The sequence below is a fragment of the Vombatus ursinus genome, unplaced genomic scaffold (genome assembly GCF_900497805.2).
Source record: "Vombatus ursinus unplaced genomic scaffold, bare-nosed wombat genome assembly UNPS02014830.1, whole genome shotgun sequence".
NCBI classification, from domain to species: Eukaryota; Metazoa; Chordata; class Mammalia; order Diprotodontia; family Vombatidae; genus Vombatus; species Vombatus ursinus.
The window spans coordinates 45,988,915-46,009,700 of NW_020954608.1; the positions used below are offsets into that span (position 1 = coordinate 45,988,915).

General features: G+C 36.7%; 1 protein-coding gene across 13 annotated transcripts in view; it reads right to left on the bottom strand.

The window, feature by feature from the left end:
* The window catches only part of PLEKHA5 (pleckstrin homology domain containing A5), a 182,910-nt gene that overhangs the window by 156,043 nt on the left and 6,081 nt on the right, over positions 1–20,786 (bottom strand). Inside the window, exon 4 of one of the 13 annotated variants that reach the window (XM_027838670.1) lies at positions 13,033–13,173. The exons of the other annotated variants lie outside the window; for them this stretch is intronic. Coding sequence (XP_027694471.1) covers positions 13,089–13,173 — 85 coding nt within the window. The 3' untranslated portion in view covers positions 13,033–13,088. Of the gene's footprint in view, positions 1–13,032; positions 13,174–20,786 lie in introns of those variants that run through there. 13 annotated transcript variants of the gene reach the window in all.

Sequence of the window (20,786 nt, forward strand, 5' to 3'; positions counted from 1 at the left end):
AACTAATTTTGTCCCAATAAATTCAAGTTAATGCAAATGGAGTTCAATTTGGGAGGTAGGGGTAGAGGAAGGGCATGGGCAATGCACAGATACAGAAAGTGTAACTATTTCTGACCCAGCTCCTCCCGCTCTTCTTGGCTCCAACCTGCCCCCCCCATTGGTACCTGGAAGGTATACCCAATCACTATGCCAAAGCACACTGTGACATGGGACAGTGAATTTAAAGAAATTAAGAAATATTCAGGGAATGAAATAAGTCTCTTGCAGGCTAACTGTCACTAAAAAAGAAGGCTTAAAGGCTTGGCTGGTTCTTTTATGAGCCATGAGTGAACACTGATTAGTTACTGAGGATGATTTTGTAAACTGGGGGAATTAACTGAGGATCCCCATTACAAGGCTGTTTTAATACCATTTACTGTGGGGATAAGAGTTTTATCTTTGTTCTTATGGTTTCTGAACAGAAATCAGGCAGGTTTGGCTCCCTCAGGAAAAATTCCCTGCCTTCACTGCTTCAACTCAGGCTGGTCTTCCTAATGTGAATGAGTTGGGGATCTTTGATTGACTTTATAGCACAGATTGACTGAACAAGCTCCTATCCCCACAGGAACAACCTCCTTCAGAGCTTTAAAATTAAGCTCTTAGAGGGCATTCATCCTCTATGGAAAGTTGTTTGCTGTGAGTCTTCTCTATGTTACTATTCAGATTAAGTGGATATACTTCTGAAGTCTGGAACATCAGATTGTTAGCTCCATGAGGGCAGGGACTGTCTTTTGCTTCTTTTTATATCCTCAGTGTTTAGCACAGTACTTGTTACATATTAGGAGCTTAATAATATGTTTATTGATTGATTGAACCTAGAGTGGGCCTCCTTAAAAATAAGCAGACCTCAAGGGTCCTGAGGAGTCAGGAAGGTTTGTCTGGTATGCATTTAGTTATTAAAACACAGATGATAGAGAGATTGGCAGCCAGCCCTTTAGCACACTGGCTTGGGAATATTAGAAGATATTTCTTTCCCCACTTCTCATAAATTTTGATTTCGTGGATTTTAGGGACCAACAGGGTGAGGGTAAGATCTCCAAATTCATCCAATTTTTTTTTTTTTTTTACCCAACAGTACTGGGAAGGCCCATGCCTGGGTAACAGTTTATTGGGCAGAAGGAGGTATTCACACCTTAAAAGGGCTGGTTGGACAAAGGAATTCAAGTAACCATGATCACTCAGATTAGAAACAGAATTCTCCTGGAGGTGGAAGGTTTTGTAGGAGTCATTACAAGTGGCAAAAAGAACACCACCTCGACTAAGTTAGAATAACAGTTGATAATACATCAATTGGTAAACCAGCCTCAATATAGTAGGAATGGATTTGTTGGGTCTGGCAGTAGGAAGCTTGGAGACAGGAGGCAGCCCCAGTGCAAGGTATTGTTTAATCAGAACCACCTATTAAAGTGAGGAAAATTCATTGGAAGCCACTCAATTTGCCAAAACTGTTAGCAATAAGCAGTGCCATCTCCCTAGGGGCATTCCTGAGATGTCCATCCTCATAGTGGACATGAATTGTAATAATGGGGGCAGGAACCAGCAATGTGCCACACACAGGCCTATCAGTACCAAAACCTTCCCATGAAGAAGTGAGTGAACTCCCTGAGGGTGAGCCCCTTCCCCTGCCACTTTCAGCTCTGGCCACTTCAACATTTTCCTGAAGGATTTGGATACTTGGATTGCCCTCATACCTGGTTATGCTCCTTACAAACTTAGTGTTAAACACTGGCCCCCATGTAGCTCAGTTCAGTTTTTAGAAAGTCCCTGAAGGACTGGAGGAGCCTAGAGAATCCTTCTGGTGCAGAGGTTCTTATCCTCAGGTCTGTTAACCTATTTGATATTTTGATAATTGTATTTTAAATTGGTTTTCCTCGTAATCCTATGCATTTTATTAAATGCATTTAAAAGCAGTAACTGAGATGGGGTTGAGAGACTTCACCAGATTGCCAAAGGAGTCTATGCCATGAAAAAGATTCAGAGCCCTTCTCGTTATGCCGAGCTTCAGCCTACTTATACAGCTTATGAAGCTAACATACAGAGAGAAGAAAGGAAAAGGGCAAGTCATCATTTGCAGACATTCTTGGTCTGTTGCTATGGGCCTTAATGAGTAGTTTGGAGCCTGAAGGCAACAGCTGGACTATGGTATGTGTAGAAGCAGCATCAGTGGTAGAAGAGTACATCCAGGTGGGTCATTTAAAAATCATTGCTTCTTTGTTTAACCTACCTTCATTTCTTTTGATTAAGATCATCTGGCACTTTCATTGGGCTTATGCTCCTTAAGCAGCAGTTTAAATTGACTATTTAAATGCCTTTGCCAAATGGACTGATTACTTAGGGGAGGTGAAATCACTGCCAGCTTACTAAAGGAGAGGGGTTCTCCAGTCATCGAGGGATGAAGGGGTAAATGGTGATGGTGACAGTCTACTGATGCTTACTGTAACCACAGTGCAACCTGAGAAAGACCTATTTTTCATCCCTAGGCCAGGTTTGTTTCAAATCATAGACCTAATATTGAAGGCACCAGATGCAGAAGACTTATCTATCAGGAGAAATGCAAACATTCTCCTCAATTTCCCACTTACCTTGCCCCACCAGGTGGTTTGTGCAGAGGAAGGACCACAGGCCAACCGTATAGGAGAAGTACAGCAGCTCTGAACAAATTGGATGGAGAAGAGGTTGGTTGGGAAATGAGGAAAAGCATTGCCCAACTGATTCTTCTACACACAAGAGTAAATGTCAGGGGCTAGGCCATGGAACTCCTAGAGGAACTTGAGGATCATTACATTCCCAGAAACAAAAGAGTGGTTTCACTTGACCAGGGATGAATGTATCCCTATGAGGAAGAGATGGTAGCCAAGCTCCTGGGGAAAGGGTAGTAAAGCAAGGGGAAGGGAGATATCAAGTCAAGGGATGACTTTCTTTGCAAGCAAGGGAATTATAAAAGCTTAGTTTGTGTTTCCGGATACACATTTGCAGATGTACTGGAGAAAACGTCCTTCAAGTTCTGTTTCTGGCAGCCAACTCTATTTCTGGATGCTATCCACCTGGTGCCATCCATGTAAACGGAGTGCTAGACTTGAAGTCAGGAAGACTTGAATTCAAATCCTACCTTAAGGTATAGTTACTAGCTTTGTAACCCTGAGCAAATCATGTAACTTCTCTCATTTCTTGACCTGTAAAATAGAGATGATAACAACACCTACCTGACAGAATTACTGTGAGGATAAATTTTAAATGGTATGTAAATAATATTATAACTTTATAATCATCTTCAGCTAGCCTTCAGCTTTATTAGAACCTTCTGACTCGATTATAATCTTGGAGATAACATCAAAGTTCTGACTCTGGGGAGTGGTTGTGGTTTTGGCTGTTTTTGCAGGTTTTCTTTGTTCAGAATGTGGCTCTTGTGTTGTCCCCCTTGGATATTTTATTTTGCTAGTTCCTGTAACTGAGAACTGGGTCATCCATTTACTATTCAAAAATACAGTCCCAGCTTTAGGGTAGCCATGCCAGAAATTATACTAAGAGGATTCTTAGAATGTCTTGAGCAGTACTCATTTGGCCTAGGCCATAGGACATAAGGGGCTAACTAGTGATTCAAAGTGCATGAGTAGTCCTTGGTCCTCAGAGACCTGGAAAGGGGGATAGGCCATTTTGAAAAATCCCAAATGAATCAATATCAATAAAGGAGTAAAGCTCTTCAGATCTGACACTTCTTATTCCAGATCAGGCTGTTGTGATTGTCCTGGGTGTGTCCCAATAAGTAGGGACTTGAAAAGCTGTGCTTGTCAATAACACACCTTTCACAGTATGTTCCTATTTAGTAAGGGTTTGTTTGTTTTTTAATGTACCTCATTAATTCAATTTCACTAGATCCCAAACTTGCATTTTGGGCCAATATGCATCAGGCTTAAGACATATATACAACCCAACAAGATGAAAATGGTCCATTAGAATGTATATTTTGGAAAAGCATTATATGTGAACAATGAGCTGGGCACAGAATTGAATACGAAAGCACCTAGACTGCTTTGGGAAATTATTCAGTGCTCTTAATGACTCCAAGTTTTATTCTGAAAAAAGACCTATCTTCATCTTTTTATTTATATTTTATTGATATATTTTATTTTTTTCACCTTCCTTTCCCAATATATTCCATCCTTCCACCTTCCCCAAAGAGTCTATACTTCCTAACAAAGAATTTTAAATAGAGGGAGAAAAGACCAGCAAAACTAACCAACTCACTGACCAAATTGAAACACACAATGTTCCATACCCTCAAGACCTCCACTTCTGCACAAAAAAAAAAAGAGAGAGAGAGGAAAAAAAAAGGAAAAAAAAGAGAGGTCTGCTTGCATGTCTTCTAAGGGGCCAGGCTTGACTATAAAAACTTAATAGCAGTCAGTCTCAGGTTTTTTGATGCTGATTTTTAAAATTTACATTATTGTAGTAAGTATGTATATAGGTTTCTTGTTTTTGCTTCACTTTTCATCAATTCAGTCTTTCTATGCTTCCGAGTATGCTATTTCATTAACATTCATCATTTCTTATAGTGCAATAATATTTTATTACAGTGAGATACTACAATTTGTTTAGATAATTGATGGACATCTATTTTGTTTCTATTTCTTTGCTACTTCAAAAAGAACTACTATAAATATTTTGGTGTATATAGGACTTTTTTTTTTAATGACTTCTGGGTATATGCCAGCAGCAGGATCTTAGGAAAGATCAGATAATGATACATGGGTATAAGTCATGGAATACCAGTCTTCAAAGAATTAAAAGTTGAAGCTCACCCAAAAGGCAATGGAGAAATGCATGGTGGGTGTGAACAGGCTGTAGAATACTGTCATTAAATAACTGTGTATTTGCAGATGATGACATTGTATTTAGGGAACCCTAAAGATTCAACTAAAAGATTGAAACAATTACTAACTTCAGTAAAACAGCAGGATACAAAAAAAGGTCAAAGAACATTAGCCTTTCTATATATTACAAACAAAATTCAGCAAAAGACAGAAAAAGAAATTTCATTCAAAAAAATTACAAAACACAAAACATCTGTGCATTGACCTAACATGACACACTCAGAATTTATGTGAATAAAACTGTAAAACAGCCTTCATAAAAATAAAGGAATGCTTAAATAATTAGGGAGATAGTAACTATGGTGGAGCCACATCAATATAATAAATGATTCTATCTAAATTAATTTACAAATTTAATGGTATACTGAACTACCATAGTGTGACATTATAAAACTAGCAAAACAATTACAAAATTCAACTAAAGAATCATGAAGGGAAATAATGGAGGGAAGTGGGAAGGGAAGGAGAGGGGAGTAGTAGGGATAAAGGAGGACTAATACTACCAGATCTTAAATTAAACTATAAATCAGTATTCAAAAGCTATGTGGTACTAGATAAGATACAATAGAAGAGATTATATAAATAAGAAACAAAAACATGTGAACCTACTTGCATAGTGCTCAATAAATCCAAAGACATCAATCAGTACTGAGGTAAAGGCTCCTCCCTGGTCAACAAAAACTGCCAGGAAAACTTTACGGCAGTCTGACAGAAATTAGGTTTAGATCAACACACCTTGTGGATCTAGTTAGAAAAATTAGAGTAGAAAGAAAAGAGATACTAGCAATGGCTAGGGAAAAATTTTCAATTAAAGAGAAAAAGGTCAAGTTAACAAGCATTACTAAAGTGCCTACTATATGCCAGGCAATAGTTTAATCCTGGAGATACAAGGAAAGGCAAAAACCATCAATGTAGTTAAAATAAAAGGAAAATAACATTTATATTGCAAATTACCTTGACAGAATATAATATCCAAGATATATAGGGAATTGACACAAATATTTAAGAGCTATTCACCAATATATGAACAGTCAAGACATAGTAATAGGCATTTCTTAAGGAAGAAATCCAAGCTATCCACAACCTTATGAAAAATGTTCCAAATCACTAATAAGAAAAATGCAAATTAAAACAACTCTGAGATTCAACCTCACACCCATCAGATTGGTAAAGATGAAAAGTCAATTCTTGGAATGGTTGTGGGAGGAGAGTCACACTTGGGCTCTGTGAATGGAAGTATAAAGTGGTTTAATAATTCTGGAAGCAATTTCAAACTATACCCAAGTCACCAAATTGTGCCTACCTTTTGACCCAGTGATCCCATTACTAGGAATATATCCTCTAGTCCACTCCCCAAAAGAAAAGACATAAGGAAAGACCTATGTTTATAGCAGCACTTTATGTAGCAGCACAACATAATGAAACACTACTCTGTAAGAAATGGCAAATACAATGGATTTAGAAAAAATTGGAAAGACCTGCATGAAAGATGCAAGTGAAGAGAACAATTTATATGATGACTACAACAATGTAGGGAAAACAAACAAACCTGAGAGATTACAGAACTTTGATCAATGCAGTGACCAATAAAGACTTCAACAACAAATGCCAAAGTGTGTCACTCACCTCTTGATAGAGGTGATGGACTCAAGAAATAGAATCATATTTTCAGACAAAGATAATGAATTGACTTGTTTTATTTGATTCTGTTTACTTCTTACAAGGCCGGTGTAAAGGATGGCAGACAGGAATTAGCGGATAAGAGATGCAAAAGAAAGAGCATCACGGTGTTTTTCTTAATAATTGTGTTAAATTTAATATACTTAAAAAAACAAATTATATAAATTCATGGTTTCATATACAATTCTCTTTTGTTATTTATATACTGAAATGTTCATGTTTGTTAATTATTAGGTTTACAGTAAAAATTTAAAATACTTACGCACAAGGAACATAGAGATATATGACTGAAAATGGTGGTCCAGTCACGCGGCAAGAGCAAGGGGAAAATGATCGACAGACTGCATGCTCCACAACATAAAAAAATCTAGTGGAAGGATCTGTTTTGTTGGAAAAAATCCTCACATCAGTGATCAAAGAAAGTACTGCTTACTTCCCAGGGTTGTGAAGAATGGGTTTTGTAAAACTGACAGCACTCTTTCAATTAGTTATTATAACATCTATTAATGTATTCTAATCAGTTATATGTTATCATCACATTATAACTTGAATATAAACCTACGTATATTTGTCAAATTTCTCCCTACTAGACTATAAACTCATTGGATATAGGAATTGTGTCTTATTTCATCTTTTGTAGCATTAGTATCGCCTTAGCAAGGATCCCTTACTAGGAATTTTATAAATATTTGGGGAAATGGAGATACGGTATTCTTATTCAAGTAAATAATTCTCTCAAATATTAAAATAACGAATGGCATTCCAGATTTTTGTTTCTGAACAAATTTTATTCTTTAGTATCCAGAAACTGCCCAAAGAAGGAAAAAGCATATTTCCCAAAGAGCTGAAGGGAATACAATGAAGGTGAGTTATATAGAAGATCTGGCTCTGGATTCTACTTGGGGAGGAGGAGAAAGGGAAGAGAGGTTTTCTACCACACTTTCATATTTCTACTTGAAAATAAGAGATAATTTAAACTCGCAAGAGTAAACTCTAAAAGTTTACAGAAGTAACTGAGTACCAAACATTTCAATAGTAGAATGTTTACCCTGAAAGATGGGAGAGAGGCGTGATTTGATGGTGTAATCAGTGGTGGGGAAGGGAATAAGCATTTAGACAGTATCTGCTACGTGGCAGGCATCGGGTAAGCGATTTTTAAGAGTGTTATCTCATTTGATCCTCACAACAATCCTGTGAGGTTGGTGCTGTTGTTATTCTTATTTTATAGTTGAGGAAACTGAGGGAGACAGGCCAAGTGACCTACCCAGAATCACACAGCTAGTAGGTGTCTGAGGCCAGATCTGAAATCAGGTAATTAAAAGGCAGCATTTATATCTTAATTCATTTTTGTGTAGTGCTTTAAAATTTGCAAGCACTTCTCTCACCACAAACTTTGAAGAGGCCCATGATCATACACATAGGTAAAGGCTAAATTCATTTTTATGGGGTTCCAATCTGCACACTCTTTCTACTCCATCATCTTGATTCTCTGTAGAGTGTGGAATAAGATTCCATTTCTTTCAAGGTCAATATTTTTCAGGATTCAAATAACCTCTTTTCAAGAAATCTACAAACCATGGGGGCAGCTAGGTGCCAAAGTAGAAAAAGCACCGGCCCTGGAACCGGGAGGACTTGAGTTCAAATCTGGCCTCAAACACGTAACACTCACTAGCTGTGTGACCCTAGGCAAGTCACTTAACCCCACTGCCTAGCCAAAAAAAAAAAAAAAAGAAAATAAAAGAAATCCACAAACCCGTATTTACCTACATATCACATTTCTGATTAACAGCTTTTCAAACACATGCTAATAACTCCATTGAAATTATTAGTGGGGAAGCAATGTTCTAATGTTCTCTTTCTAGTCTGGAGAAAAGAGTTACCTATAGTTTTTATGCTATGAAGTTCTTCATCAAGATTTTTATTTAGACCCTAAACATGTGCTCTCTTAAAAGGGTGAAAATTTAGAGTACCCAAATCACAGACAGAAAACATAAAGAGAATGAAATTTCTGAGCAAAAAAGTTCAAAATGTGGTGAATGCCAAAAGCCCAATAATATTCAGAAGACCCTTGGGTTAAAGTAAGAATTTTCTTGTGTTTTTGTTTACATTAACAGAAAGACCCTCAACCTCAGGTTATACATTACTCTATGAACATATGCTTCAACAGGGATATATTAATGACAGTAGCAATGAAGGGTGTTACCTTTCATTTCAATGTTACAACCTAGTTTTCATCTTATCCTAACTATCATAAAAATACATTGGAGTTTCACTAATTCTGTACTTCATAGAGCAGAATCAAATTATGGATCTCATCCAAAACAGTTTACATCGAAATATCTCATTATAAAATGGTGATATTTTATTTAAATTGTAAGGGTAATGAGAGGAACTAGAATGATGGGTGAGTTTAAGCTTTGTCATTGAATCCAGAATTTATTTAGTAGTAGAAACAGCACTGAATGAGGTATGCTTGACTCCTCCACTCCTGGGACTTCTTGTTACAACCTCTTACCTAGTTTTCAAACATTTGGTAAAATGCAAAAAGGATCAATGAAATTACAGAATTCCAGACATCTGTCTGGGGGGAGGGGCAGGGGCAGCCAGAGGTATGGAAAAAAGGAGAGGAGGGGAAAGGGAAACACTAGGTGGAAAAATACTAAAAAGTAGAATGTTGGAAAATATGATTACCCAATAAGTGCAAGCATAAGACTCAAAGGAAAAAATGGATTTTCCACAAAGATTACATAAATATTGAGAAGAAATTTATAAAATGAAAGCACTGGAGGAAAAAACTGCAAGGAGAAAATTAAAATATACCAAACAAAAATCAATAACTCCTTGAAACAAAATATCAGAACAAAATCAAAAGATTGAAATAATGTAAGAAAATCTTGTCTTAGCACAACAGACCTGGAAAACAGGTCGAGACAATTTAATAATTAGACTCCCTAAAAACCATAATATAAAAAAATCTGAATACTGTTTCAAGAAATCATAAATTAAAAGTGCCCAGATCTATAATGTGAAAATAGGAAGAATCCACAATTACTTCCTGAAAAAAACCCCAAAAGGAAAAATCACAGGAATCCCACAGCCCAAATGTGTCAAAGAAAAAAAAAACCACTTTGAGCATACAAAAAGATGTCAAGCAGATAACGAAGGAACCACAGTACCACACAAAACCTGGCAGCTTTGACCCTAGATGAAAGTTACTGAAATCTAATATTTCAGAAGGCAAAAGATTCAATAATGCCTTACAACCAAGAATAGTTTACCTATGAAAACAGAGTATAAGCCTACAGAAGAAAAATGGAGACTTAAAGCAACATAAGACTTTCAAGCACCTCTTACTTAAAGATCAGAGCCAAGTAGGAACTTTGAATTACAAATACAAGAGTCAAAAGGAACCTAGCAGGTAAAATTTTTGAGCATTTGGAAAGTCAGTGTACTGATGATGTAATGCTAACACTTTAATGGGGAAGGGGAGAGAAGAAACAAGTGTCTCTTCAGCACATTAATGTCTTTTACTCGTGATTTCAGAGAATCCTGGAAGAATTGTATGAACTAATAATGCTAAATGAAGGAAGCAGAATCAGGACGATTTGTAGAAGAACACAGTAAAGAGAAGACAACTTTTGAAAGATCTAAGAACTGTGATCAAATAAATAAGCAACCACATGGCTAGCAGACTTATGATGAAGCAAGTTACCCACTTCCTGACAAAGGTGATAGACTTAAGCTGAAGAAAGAGACATACATTTTCAGACGTGGCCACTATGCAGGTTTGCTGGGCTTTGACTGTGTTTATTTGTTACAAGTTTTGTCTGTTTATTTTTAATGGGGTTTGGGTGGATGGGGAATTGAGGGTTAAAGGGATATCATTAATAAGAAACCGCCATTGCAACAGCTTTTATGCACGAAAGGGAACAAAAAGTCAGAAGGAAGCACAGGACAACTTTCAAAGTAACATGTTAAATTTATTATATACTTTTTACAAAGCAGTATGGAACAGCAATAGCTATCAATTAGCATTTATACAGCACTTTAAAATTTGCAAAACATTTTACATAAATTTTCTTATTTGATACTCAAAACAACCCTGTTAAATAGGTGCTATTATTTAGTCCCATCTTACAGGTGAGGACAAGAGAAGCCAGAGAAGGATTTGAACTCAAGCCCTCCTGATTAGTCTAATACTATTCACTGCTCTACCAGATTCAATTTCATATACAATCTTCTTCTTACATTCTATTTTGTACAAGGAAATTCTCATTTTAAAAAATATTTAAGATGAGCCTGGAGTCATTAAGAACTAAATTCAAATCTCGCGTCATTCACTTGTGACCCTGGGCAAGTCACTTAACTCGTTTGCCTCAGTTTCCTCAACTGAAAACAGGGATAATAATAGCACGGGAGTAAAAAAATAAAAGTAAAACATCTCGTGACATTATCCCTATGAAAACAATAATTTTAACCATTGAATCAATACTATAATTTGGATATCAAGTATATGACTGTCTATAATCTTTTGGAACCTAAAAGAGACACTACAAAATTATAAATGAAATTGACCATTTCTTCCCAAAAGAATGTTCTGAAGTTTTTTGAAAGTCTTAATTTTTAAGATTTTGACCAGTTTTAACTGCTTAAATTTATTTTTTTTTAGAATCAGAGCTTTTTTTAAAAAATGTTTTCCTCCCACATTGAGAAAGAATCACATTCAAAATACTGCATCAGCATTCACAGCACACAAAGGTTATCATTTTTTCACAATTACATATAAGATATAAGTGTACTGGGGGAGGGAGAAGAATGAGCATTTATATGGTACCAACTATGTGCCAGGTACTATTAAGCATCCTCACCTCCACCCCCAATTTGATCCTCACAACCACCCATGAAATAGGTGCTATTATTATCCCTATTTTGCAGCTGAGGTAACTGACAAAAAGAGAGATTAAGGGACTTGCCCAAGGTAGTAAGTGTCTGAGGCTGCATTTGAACTCAGGTCTTCCTGATTCCAGGTCCAAAGCTTTATCCACTGCTCCACTAGCTGTCTCTGAGAATGGAAGGGGCACAAGCACCAGCAGAATGGCAAGGAGAGGGCAAGTAACCTGTTTTTGAACTTGAAAAACTTATTCAACACATTATAGGGTATTTTTGTACTCAATCTAAAAATGTGATTTCCTTTATAAATGTCTCTGACTTTCACATTACCTGATGTGGTGAAAATAAAGCCACCTACTAAATTGAAATGCTTACACAATGTAATAACACCAAGTGAAAACCCCAGTTTCAGTAACTAGCTAGGTATTCAATTGCTGATTCATTCTAATCCCAGAAAGGGGAGTGGGAGGGGTTTGAATATGAAAGTCATCCAAAAAAGCCTCCTTTCTAACCCTTGTGACCCAAAAGTCAATTAAGCACCAAGTTCCAAAGAGAGGTCTGCATAATATTACTGTCAGGAGGCAGAAACAGCTATAAAAAGACAAAATAATTAAGAGATTACTCATTTCTTTTCAAAGAAAGTTATCTTCCCAAGAAGCAAATGTTTTCCGTCCTTGGAAAAAGGAACTTTTCCATTTCTGTGCCTCAGTGACACATATTAATTTTTTATATAAAAGTATGTTAATACAAGATGACATTAAAAAACTAGGACTTCCAAGGATCGTGTTTACAACGGGTTTGCAAAAGGAGGATGAAGCAGGGGAAGCAAAAGCATTAATCCTTTCCCTCAAGGAGCTCACAGTTTAGTATGTGGCAGGATAAGGCATGGACTCAAACAACTGTAACACAAGGAAAAAACAATCAAGTGCATAGGAGGAGTAAAGCCCATATCCATTTTTGAGGAGGGGAAGGAAAGAACAAAGGAAACTGCCAGAAATAAGCTGAAGAGCACTGCTAAAACTTAGGTAGTTTTGCACTTGAAATCAAACACCTTAGAGGTAGTGCTTTCTTTTTTTTTTTTAATTTCTGCGGCAGACTAAAGGCAAGAACTTCAGCTAGCTGCTTATAACTGGATCTAAGAATGGGTTTTGGATTTCTAGTCCAAGACTTGAAATATACAAACTATGGAATCTCAGCAAGGGATGGAATGCAACTAATAAGGGCTGGGGGAAAATGTTATGTGCCTGGAGTCTTGTAAACCTAATCAAAAGGGCTTCAAACTGAAAAAAAGTAAGAAGAAAATTTTTTACATATATTCATCCAGTTAGATAAAAGAGAGTAACCACAGCGGATTAAGAAGAACATAAGTAGAAACAATCAGAAATTCACAGGAGACAAAATCCAGGAAGGGAACCAACTAAAACTCAAGGCCTCATATGTCTATCAGAGGACTCACAAAGAGTCTGACATGACTGCAATGACTGAACAACAACAACAAAAGAGGGAAGTAGAGTAAAATAAGACTAGAAAGGTAGGCAGAAACAAGACGGTAGAAGGTTTATGAGCTAGAATTTTATTCAACAGGAAATGAGAAACCACTCAAAGTTTTCAAGTGACATGACCAGAATGGTTGGTACAACAGGAAGATTTCTTTGGTGGTAACGGGAAAAGTTGTACTGGAGAGGCACGGCACCTATCAAAAAGCAATGCAAATTATATGGAAGGGGTAAGGGAGAGCAATACTGGAGAAAATTTTGGTGATGTAAAAAAGATCAATAAAAATTTATAAAAATTAAATTTAAAAAATAAAATAACGAAGAGTTTACCTGGGTGTTACAGACAGTGAGCAATGCAGATTCAGGTTCAAGCAGAAGCCATAGGCTGCAGCCCCTATGGATTAGTTAGACTGAAGAGGCAATTAAGCCAACAAGGGCAGAAGTGGCCAAACATATTTTGGTAAGGGAATATTTGAAGTGAACCAGTCAGAAAAGACACAGGCTGAAGTGTGAAGACTTCTGATAAGTCTGTATAAATAGTGTTAGAAAGCAGAGGGGGAAAGATGGCATTTAAAAACAGTTCAACTTTCTTTAGATCTCCCTCACCTGGGGAACCTTACGAACACATTGACTTTTCATTGTCCCTTACCCCATATATCTAATCAGCTCCAAGTCTCGTCATTTAAACTCACACTTTCCACACCTATCTTCTTAGTTCAGGCTCTGATCACCCACCTCAACTATTACCACAGCTGCCTAATTGGTCTCCTCATCTCAGATTTTCTCCTCCCAACACACCCGCCAAAGTGATGTTCCTAAAGCACAGTTCTTGACCATGAACAACCATGTCACTCACCTATTCAATAAGCTCCAATAGGTGACTACTGCCTCCACAGTCAAGTACAAATTTCTTTGGCATATGAAGCCCTTCACATTCTCAGTACTGACCCTCCAACCCCACGTCACCCCATTATTTTTCTCGTATTCATTTTGTTTCTTATCTGTATATATAAGTCCCTGAGGTTAAAGGCTGTTTCATTTTTGACTTCATATCCCCAATAGGAAGCTCAGTGCCTGTCACAGAATGTTTAGTAATGCTTCCATCTTTATCTTCATGTATACATTTAAGCAGTCCCCCTTGTCTACACTGTATGCTCATCTCAACCTATCAGAAATCTTATCTTTCTGAAAGCTACTGAGGTTACAACTTCTCCATAAAGCTTTCCTCAACTCCCCAATTTATCTAATGCCCTGTTCTCTTCCTCAAGTTAACTTCAATTCTTTTGTGTACATGTTGGATCAACTAAAAGAACACTTTAGGGGCAGGCTTCCCCCCCTTTCAGGTCTTTGGTCTCAGAAAATAGCCCCATGCTTGTATACAGTAAAATGTACTTAATAAACTGAAATCGTTGAAATAATTTGCAGGGAGCCTTACCTAGCTAGACAATACTTTCAGTAATCTGATGTGGAGCTTCATTAATCTGAAATTTGACATCTTAGAATAATCTAAAATTAAAGAGGTATTTCTGCTTAATCTCAAAATCAAAAGAGGTAAAGGAAATCCTGTGTGACTAGTTAGGCAAGTTTGTCTGTTCTTCCCCTTGAAATGAGCTAGAACTTCTGAAAAGACACACCCCAACTATTTAATATGTGACTTGAGAAGTCTTCCTAATTTGTGACAAAATATCTTCCAATGAGCAACAAAAATCACTTTAGAATCTTTTTGAATACCTAGTTTAAATTCTAGCAGTACTCTACTACTCCCCATTGCCAATATTTCAACTTTTTTCTTATTTTATCTCCTTGTTCTAACTCCTTTTATTTTTCCCTTTCCTTTTATTCGTATTTTCTAACCTATAGCTCCATTTTTACTTAATCCCACTGGTGGCATTCAGGAATCAAGAAAGATCGACTCCTGATTTAGTGGAACTTGCTTTCAATAAAGCTCCAGTCCCTTAAAGACCCTGAGCCTACATCAATATCCCTGGCACCCAGCATAGTGACTGATCAATAAGTGCTGATTAAGACAAAACATATTTTGGAGGGGATTTTTAAACTTCCATTCTATAAAAAGTCTCACTAACAGCCTTATTAGTATATGTCATCTTTCCAACTCCTAGTAATTAAAATTATCACCTTGTTATAAGATAAAAAACAACTCTAGAAAGTTAAAGTCTAAATTTAGATAAAACTATTCATCCCTTAAAATTCTATTACTTCAAAGAATAAAAATCACGTAAAAAAACAAAAACAAAAACCACTATCCTAAATACAAAGCATCTTTATTCTTTTATCTAACTTACTACAAAATAAACTTATATTTTATATAATATTGGTATATTTTAGCTTCATTTTTTTCCCATTACCTAAATATTAAATATTAACTGTAAAATGAAAGACACTCTATATTAAACTAGAGGGAAACACTATGACTTCAGAACTAAGAAAATTTGTATTTTTAAAGGCACTAAAATAAGATATTAAACCTTACTGGGGCAGTAAAAACAAATGACAAATGAAATACATCTCTGATGTCAAATATAAGCGCAACTTTTAGTTTTGCATATATTTAAAAATTAACTATGCACAAAAGGTACAAACGGATCATAGAGTTAGATTTAGAATGACCTCAAAAGTCATTTAGTTCAATTTCATTTAACAGGTGTGGAAACTGAAAAAACAAGGCTCAGATTAAAACACAGGTAGGTCCTTCTGACTCCAAATCCAACGCTTTTCCTACTAGACCAGTTTTTCTAAACAATAAAAATAATTTTGACCAGAATCACCTTTTTTTCTAAAACTGCAAAAGCAGCATTTTAAATATCTATAGAGCATTTTCTCTAACGTTTTTAATATGTATTTGTACCAAAATTCAATGTATACTAAGTACCTACCAAGTGGTATTAAATATGCAGCAGCTGTGTGGCACAATGGATAGAGTCCCTGTACTGGGAGTCAGGAAGACCTGAGTTCAAATGTAACCTCAGACACCATGTGACCTGGGGCATGTCATTTTACCTCTCTCAGACTCAGTTTCCTCATCATAAAATAAGGATAATAATAGCACCTACTTCCTAAAGTTGCTATGAAGATCAAATAAGTAAAGCACTTTGCAAACCTTAAAGGGCTATGTAAATGCTAGCTACCTATAATTACACGGAAAGTACTATTTGCCACTTATGGAGCTACAAAAATAAAGAACGCTATCTGTCAGAACTGAAGAAAACAAGAGTTGGAAGGAACCTTAGAGGGGGCTTCTGACCAAGATGACCTTGATAAGTGATCAGAGTTCTTTCCTTAAAGGAGAGGGAGCCCTTTACCTCCAAAGATAGCCCAGTTACACTTCTGGTTAGCTCTACTAGGAAGTTTTCCCTTAATGCAAACCTAAATCTGATCACCCTCTAACTTCTAATAGTAGATCCAAATTCTTGGGGGCAAAAAGCCCAAACCTAAGCCTTCTAATCCTATTTCTTACTTCTTGACTAATAACATCTCTTGAAATATTTCAAAACAGACATTATGCTCCTCCTAAGTTATCTCCATGCTAAACATTCCAAGATCCTTCAAATAACTCTTATGTTATGGCATCCATTCCCCTTATCATCTTGGTCACCTTCCTCTGGAAACTCTCTAGTTTGTCAATGTCCTTTCACCCAGACAATAAACATACATAGTATGACCAAAGAAAAGCAGGACTATGATCTCTTCTCTAGTCTTACAGTCCCCAGCCTAGTAGAGATCATCACCTCTTACTCAGACAATTGCATTACAATTGGTCTCTCTGCCTTGAGTTCTCCCTACTTCCAATCCATCCTCCAATTGGCTCCCAAAGTGATTTCCTTAATGGACTTTATGATCCAGCTACATTGGCCTACTTGCTGTCCCTCACAGTCACCAATTCCACTTCTATGCCTTTGCACTAGCTAATCCCCATGGCTAGAATGTTCTTTCTACCTATCTCCACCTTTTGGCTTCCCTGACTTCCTTCAAGACTTGGCTAAAAAATCCCACTTTTTGAACGAGGTCTTTCTAGTCTCTCCAATACTAGAGCCTTGTCTCTCAGATTTTCTCTTTACTCTGTGGATATGTTGTATGTAATTATTTATATGTCGTCTCTCCCATTAGAACATAAATTCCTTGAGGACAAGGACAATGTTTTGGGGTTTTTTTTGCCTTTCTTTGCCTAGCACATAGTAAGCTCTTAACAAATACTCATTCTTTGAGTAGTATTTGTTAAATCAATATTAATTCTTTTGACTGTCATGAACCCCAAATTTTTTGCATGTAAACTAGCCACATCTCCCCCAAAGTGCACAGATAATACTGATTTTTTTTTTAAAAACCAAGTCTAAGATTTTGTTTATCTTTATTAGAATTATCCTTTGGAAGTAGTCCAACATTCTAACCTGTCAAGGTCTTTTTATATCTTAATTAATATATAACTTACTAAACCCCCCCTTCCTCCAATCATATATGCAAATTTGAAAAGCATGCCATCTATCCAAGCACACCTTTCTATAAGTCACTGATAAAATATAAACAGCAGAGGGGGCAGCGAGGTGGTGCAGTGGATAGAGCAACAGCCCTGAAGTCAGGAGGACCTGAATTCAAATCTGACCTCAGACCAAACACTTGACACTACCTGTGTGACCCTGGGTAAGTCACTTAATCCCAACTGCCTAAACCCCCCCCCCCAAATGTAAATAGCATGAGACCAAACAGATCACTGGGACACTATTAAAAACCTCCTTCCAAAGTAACACCAAACCGTTAATGACTATTCCTGAGGTATCAAAGCCAACTCTACTACATGAATCATCTAAATCACAGCTCCCTAATCTTGTCTCCAAGAACAGCATTAGTCTTTATCAAATGTTTTTCTAAAATCTAGGCAAACTATATCTATAGTAGTCCTCAATTATATTTTACACACACACACACACACACGTTTAGGAACCCTGTTAGAAAAGGAAATCAAGTTAGTATGGTACAACCTGTTTTGATAAAGCCATGTTGGTTTTGTGGTTACTACTTCTTTTTCAATATCCACTATGGATTCCTTTAACAGTCTTATACTCATTCTCTATTACCTGTCCTTCCTTCTACCTTTTTGTACATGGCTTTAAAAAAAATGCAAGGTGGCTAATATATTTATATGTTTTATCTCCCTCAACTAGGCTGTAACTCCTTGAGGTCAAGGACTAATTATTTCATTATCCAATAAAGTAATAGTTCCTAAAGTATTCCAAGTTAAGTATAAAGTGCTGTATAAACGCAAATGGTTATTATATATCATCACATTAATCTTTCCTAAAACACTTTATCACCTTTAAAACTAGTGACATGGTAGTTTGAAATCTAAACATTAAACTGGAGTTATATTTCAGTGTAGTTACGTAGTTACGTTGAGATGAAACCTTATATAAAAGCAAAATGCTGCCTTATTATCATTTTATAAAATTTTAACTTTATGTTGAAGAAAGCATCAGTATTAATGTTCAATTAAACAATTTGCATAGTGCTATCTTATTCTACCAATTGTTGTTCATTACAACTTCTGAGAGTACTTTTGAGATATTTCTGGTGCTCTCAGTTAACTATGTCAAAGCCATGATGCACAAAAGGAGATTGGCTGATACATCATGACACATTAAACGACCAGTCATTATAGGATGAATAAGCAGCCTTTTTCATAAGTAAGCAGTATTTCCAAATGCTTTGTTAATTTCAAACATGATGGATTAGCTTCTACAATTTAAGCCAAGTCATATGACCAAGAACAAGAATACAGAATATTTAAAGCTATACACAAGTTGCAATACTCTCTTATAATAAAAATTGTTTTAACAATAATTTTCTTTTCTAAAGACACATCAGAGAAATTAAAAGTAAAGGGTACTCCATTGTGAGGGGAAACTATTTCATGTAAATGGAACCTGAACTGTATAGTAACATCAAAATGGAATGAATAGATTTGGAGACTTTATATGTAATTATTCTCTGCCAAGAAAATAAAGCATTAAATATTTATCTTTAAGATAAGGCATTTATTTTTAAGCATTAACTTTTCTTTGGTGAAACTTTTTTCTTTTTTTTGGCTAGGCAATGGGGTTCAGTGACTTGCCCAGGATCACAGAGCTAGTGAGTGTTATGTGTTCGAGGCCAGATTTGAACTCAGGTCCTCCTGACTGTAGGGCCACTGCTCTATCCACTGCACCACCTAGCTGCCCTAAAAGTTTTGAAAGAATGGACACATAGGATGGGCAGGTAATGCTAAGGCTGCAATCTGCACCACTAGGGGGAACTCCTCAATTGATGAAATTACAAATCCATTTGAGAAACCTTCATCTAAAGCAGGGTTAGGAAACCTTCGGCCTCGAGGCCACACGTGGCCCTCTAGGTACTCTTAGTAAAAGGTTCTGTTATGTGAAGTTTGGATTCAGTCAAAGGGCCGCACTTGAGGACCTAGAGGGCCTCGAGGCTGCAGGTTCCCTACCCCTGAATTCTAGAGCACATCAAGAGTCAATATGGCACCATAGAAAGAGCCCTATGTGATCCTGGGGTAAGGAATTTAATCAGTGATCCTCGGTCTCATTTGTAAAATGGGGATAGTACCTCACAAAGGTGCTTTGAGTACCAAGTGAGATAACATAGTGAAAGCATTTCACAAACCTTAAAGCATGATATAAATGTAAACTATCATATCCCTATGTCCCTTACTTACTCATCAAAAAAAAAAAAAAAGGGGAAATAAATTTAGGATGGCATAATCTGTTCTTGATGAAGCCAGGCTGGCTTTTAGTGGCCACTGTACCAGGAACTGAATTCAGACTGACTCACTAATTCCTTTTCCAAGGTTCACTTACTGTTTCTATATTCCAGAAGTTTACCAGAAATTCAAGTTAAGCTTACTTGCTTATGCCATTTTCTCCCCTTAAAAAAAAAAAATCAGGGCATTTATCTTTCTCCAATCCTCTCAAACCTTTCCTTCTTTCAAAGATCAGGTACAGTGGCTTGGTAGTCAAATCTACCAGTTCCTTCAGCACCCTTGGATGTATATAAATGAGATCTGGTGATCTGAATTTATCAACAACAATCTTACGTTTTCTTACTATCTCCTCAGTCTGAGTATCAACTTCCCATTAGCCACTATTGTTTTGTCATTTCTAAATCTAAGAACATTCTCCTTAACAGAGAAAAATTCTCCAACACTCCAATGAATCATCAATATGGGTATTCCCCCCTCCAACAATGCAGACTACACATCATTCCAGCTTGCCCATCCAGTATGACGACTCTAGTTCACCTCCTGCCATAGGCTTTTAACAGTTCAGGCCCCCAGTGAATATTCTGAAGGCCTTTCTAATGTTCTCTTGACATTGCAGGATAACAATAGAGTGTCCAATCTGTCCAGTTATACCACTTTCTCTCTCACTCCACGAACAGCCCATTTCTTTTCAACATATATTTCTCTAATGATATTTTTTGGATCTCTCCTCCTTCAGAAGCATCTTTGCTTTTTCTCTACTGCATGCCAACTACCCCAAGTAGCAGTCCGAGTCCTTAAATGTGCCTCCTTGTGTCTGTCTCTGGTTTATCTTATTGGTTGCTCATGCTTGTGTATGGAAAGCCACAGTCATCTTATTGGCTTCCTTTTGGAATTTTTTCCCTTGTGAATATCTTAAGTGCCTCTATAGCGATTCTTCTACACTGTGGTATTTTTCTAACTTGGGATATGATGCGTTCCCCTCCCCGCCTTCCCTTTCCTTTCCATTTTAGAGCTCATTTGGTTGGATTTGCAAGACACTTC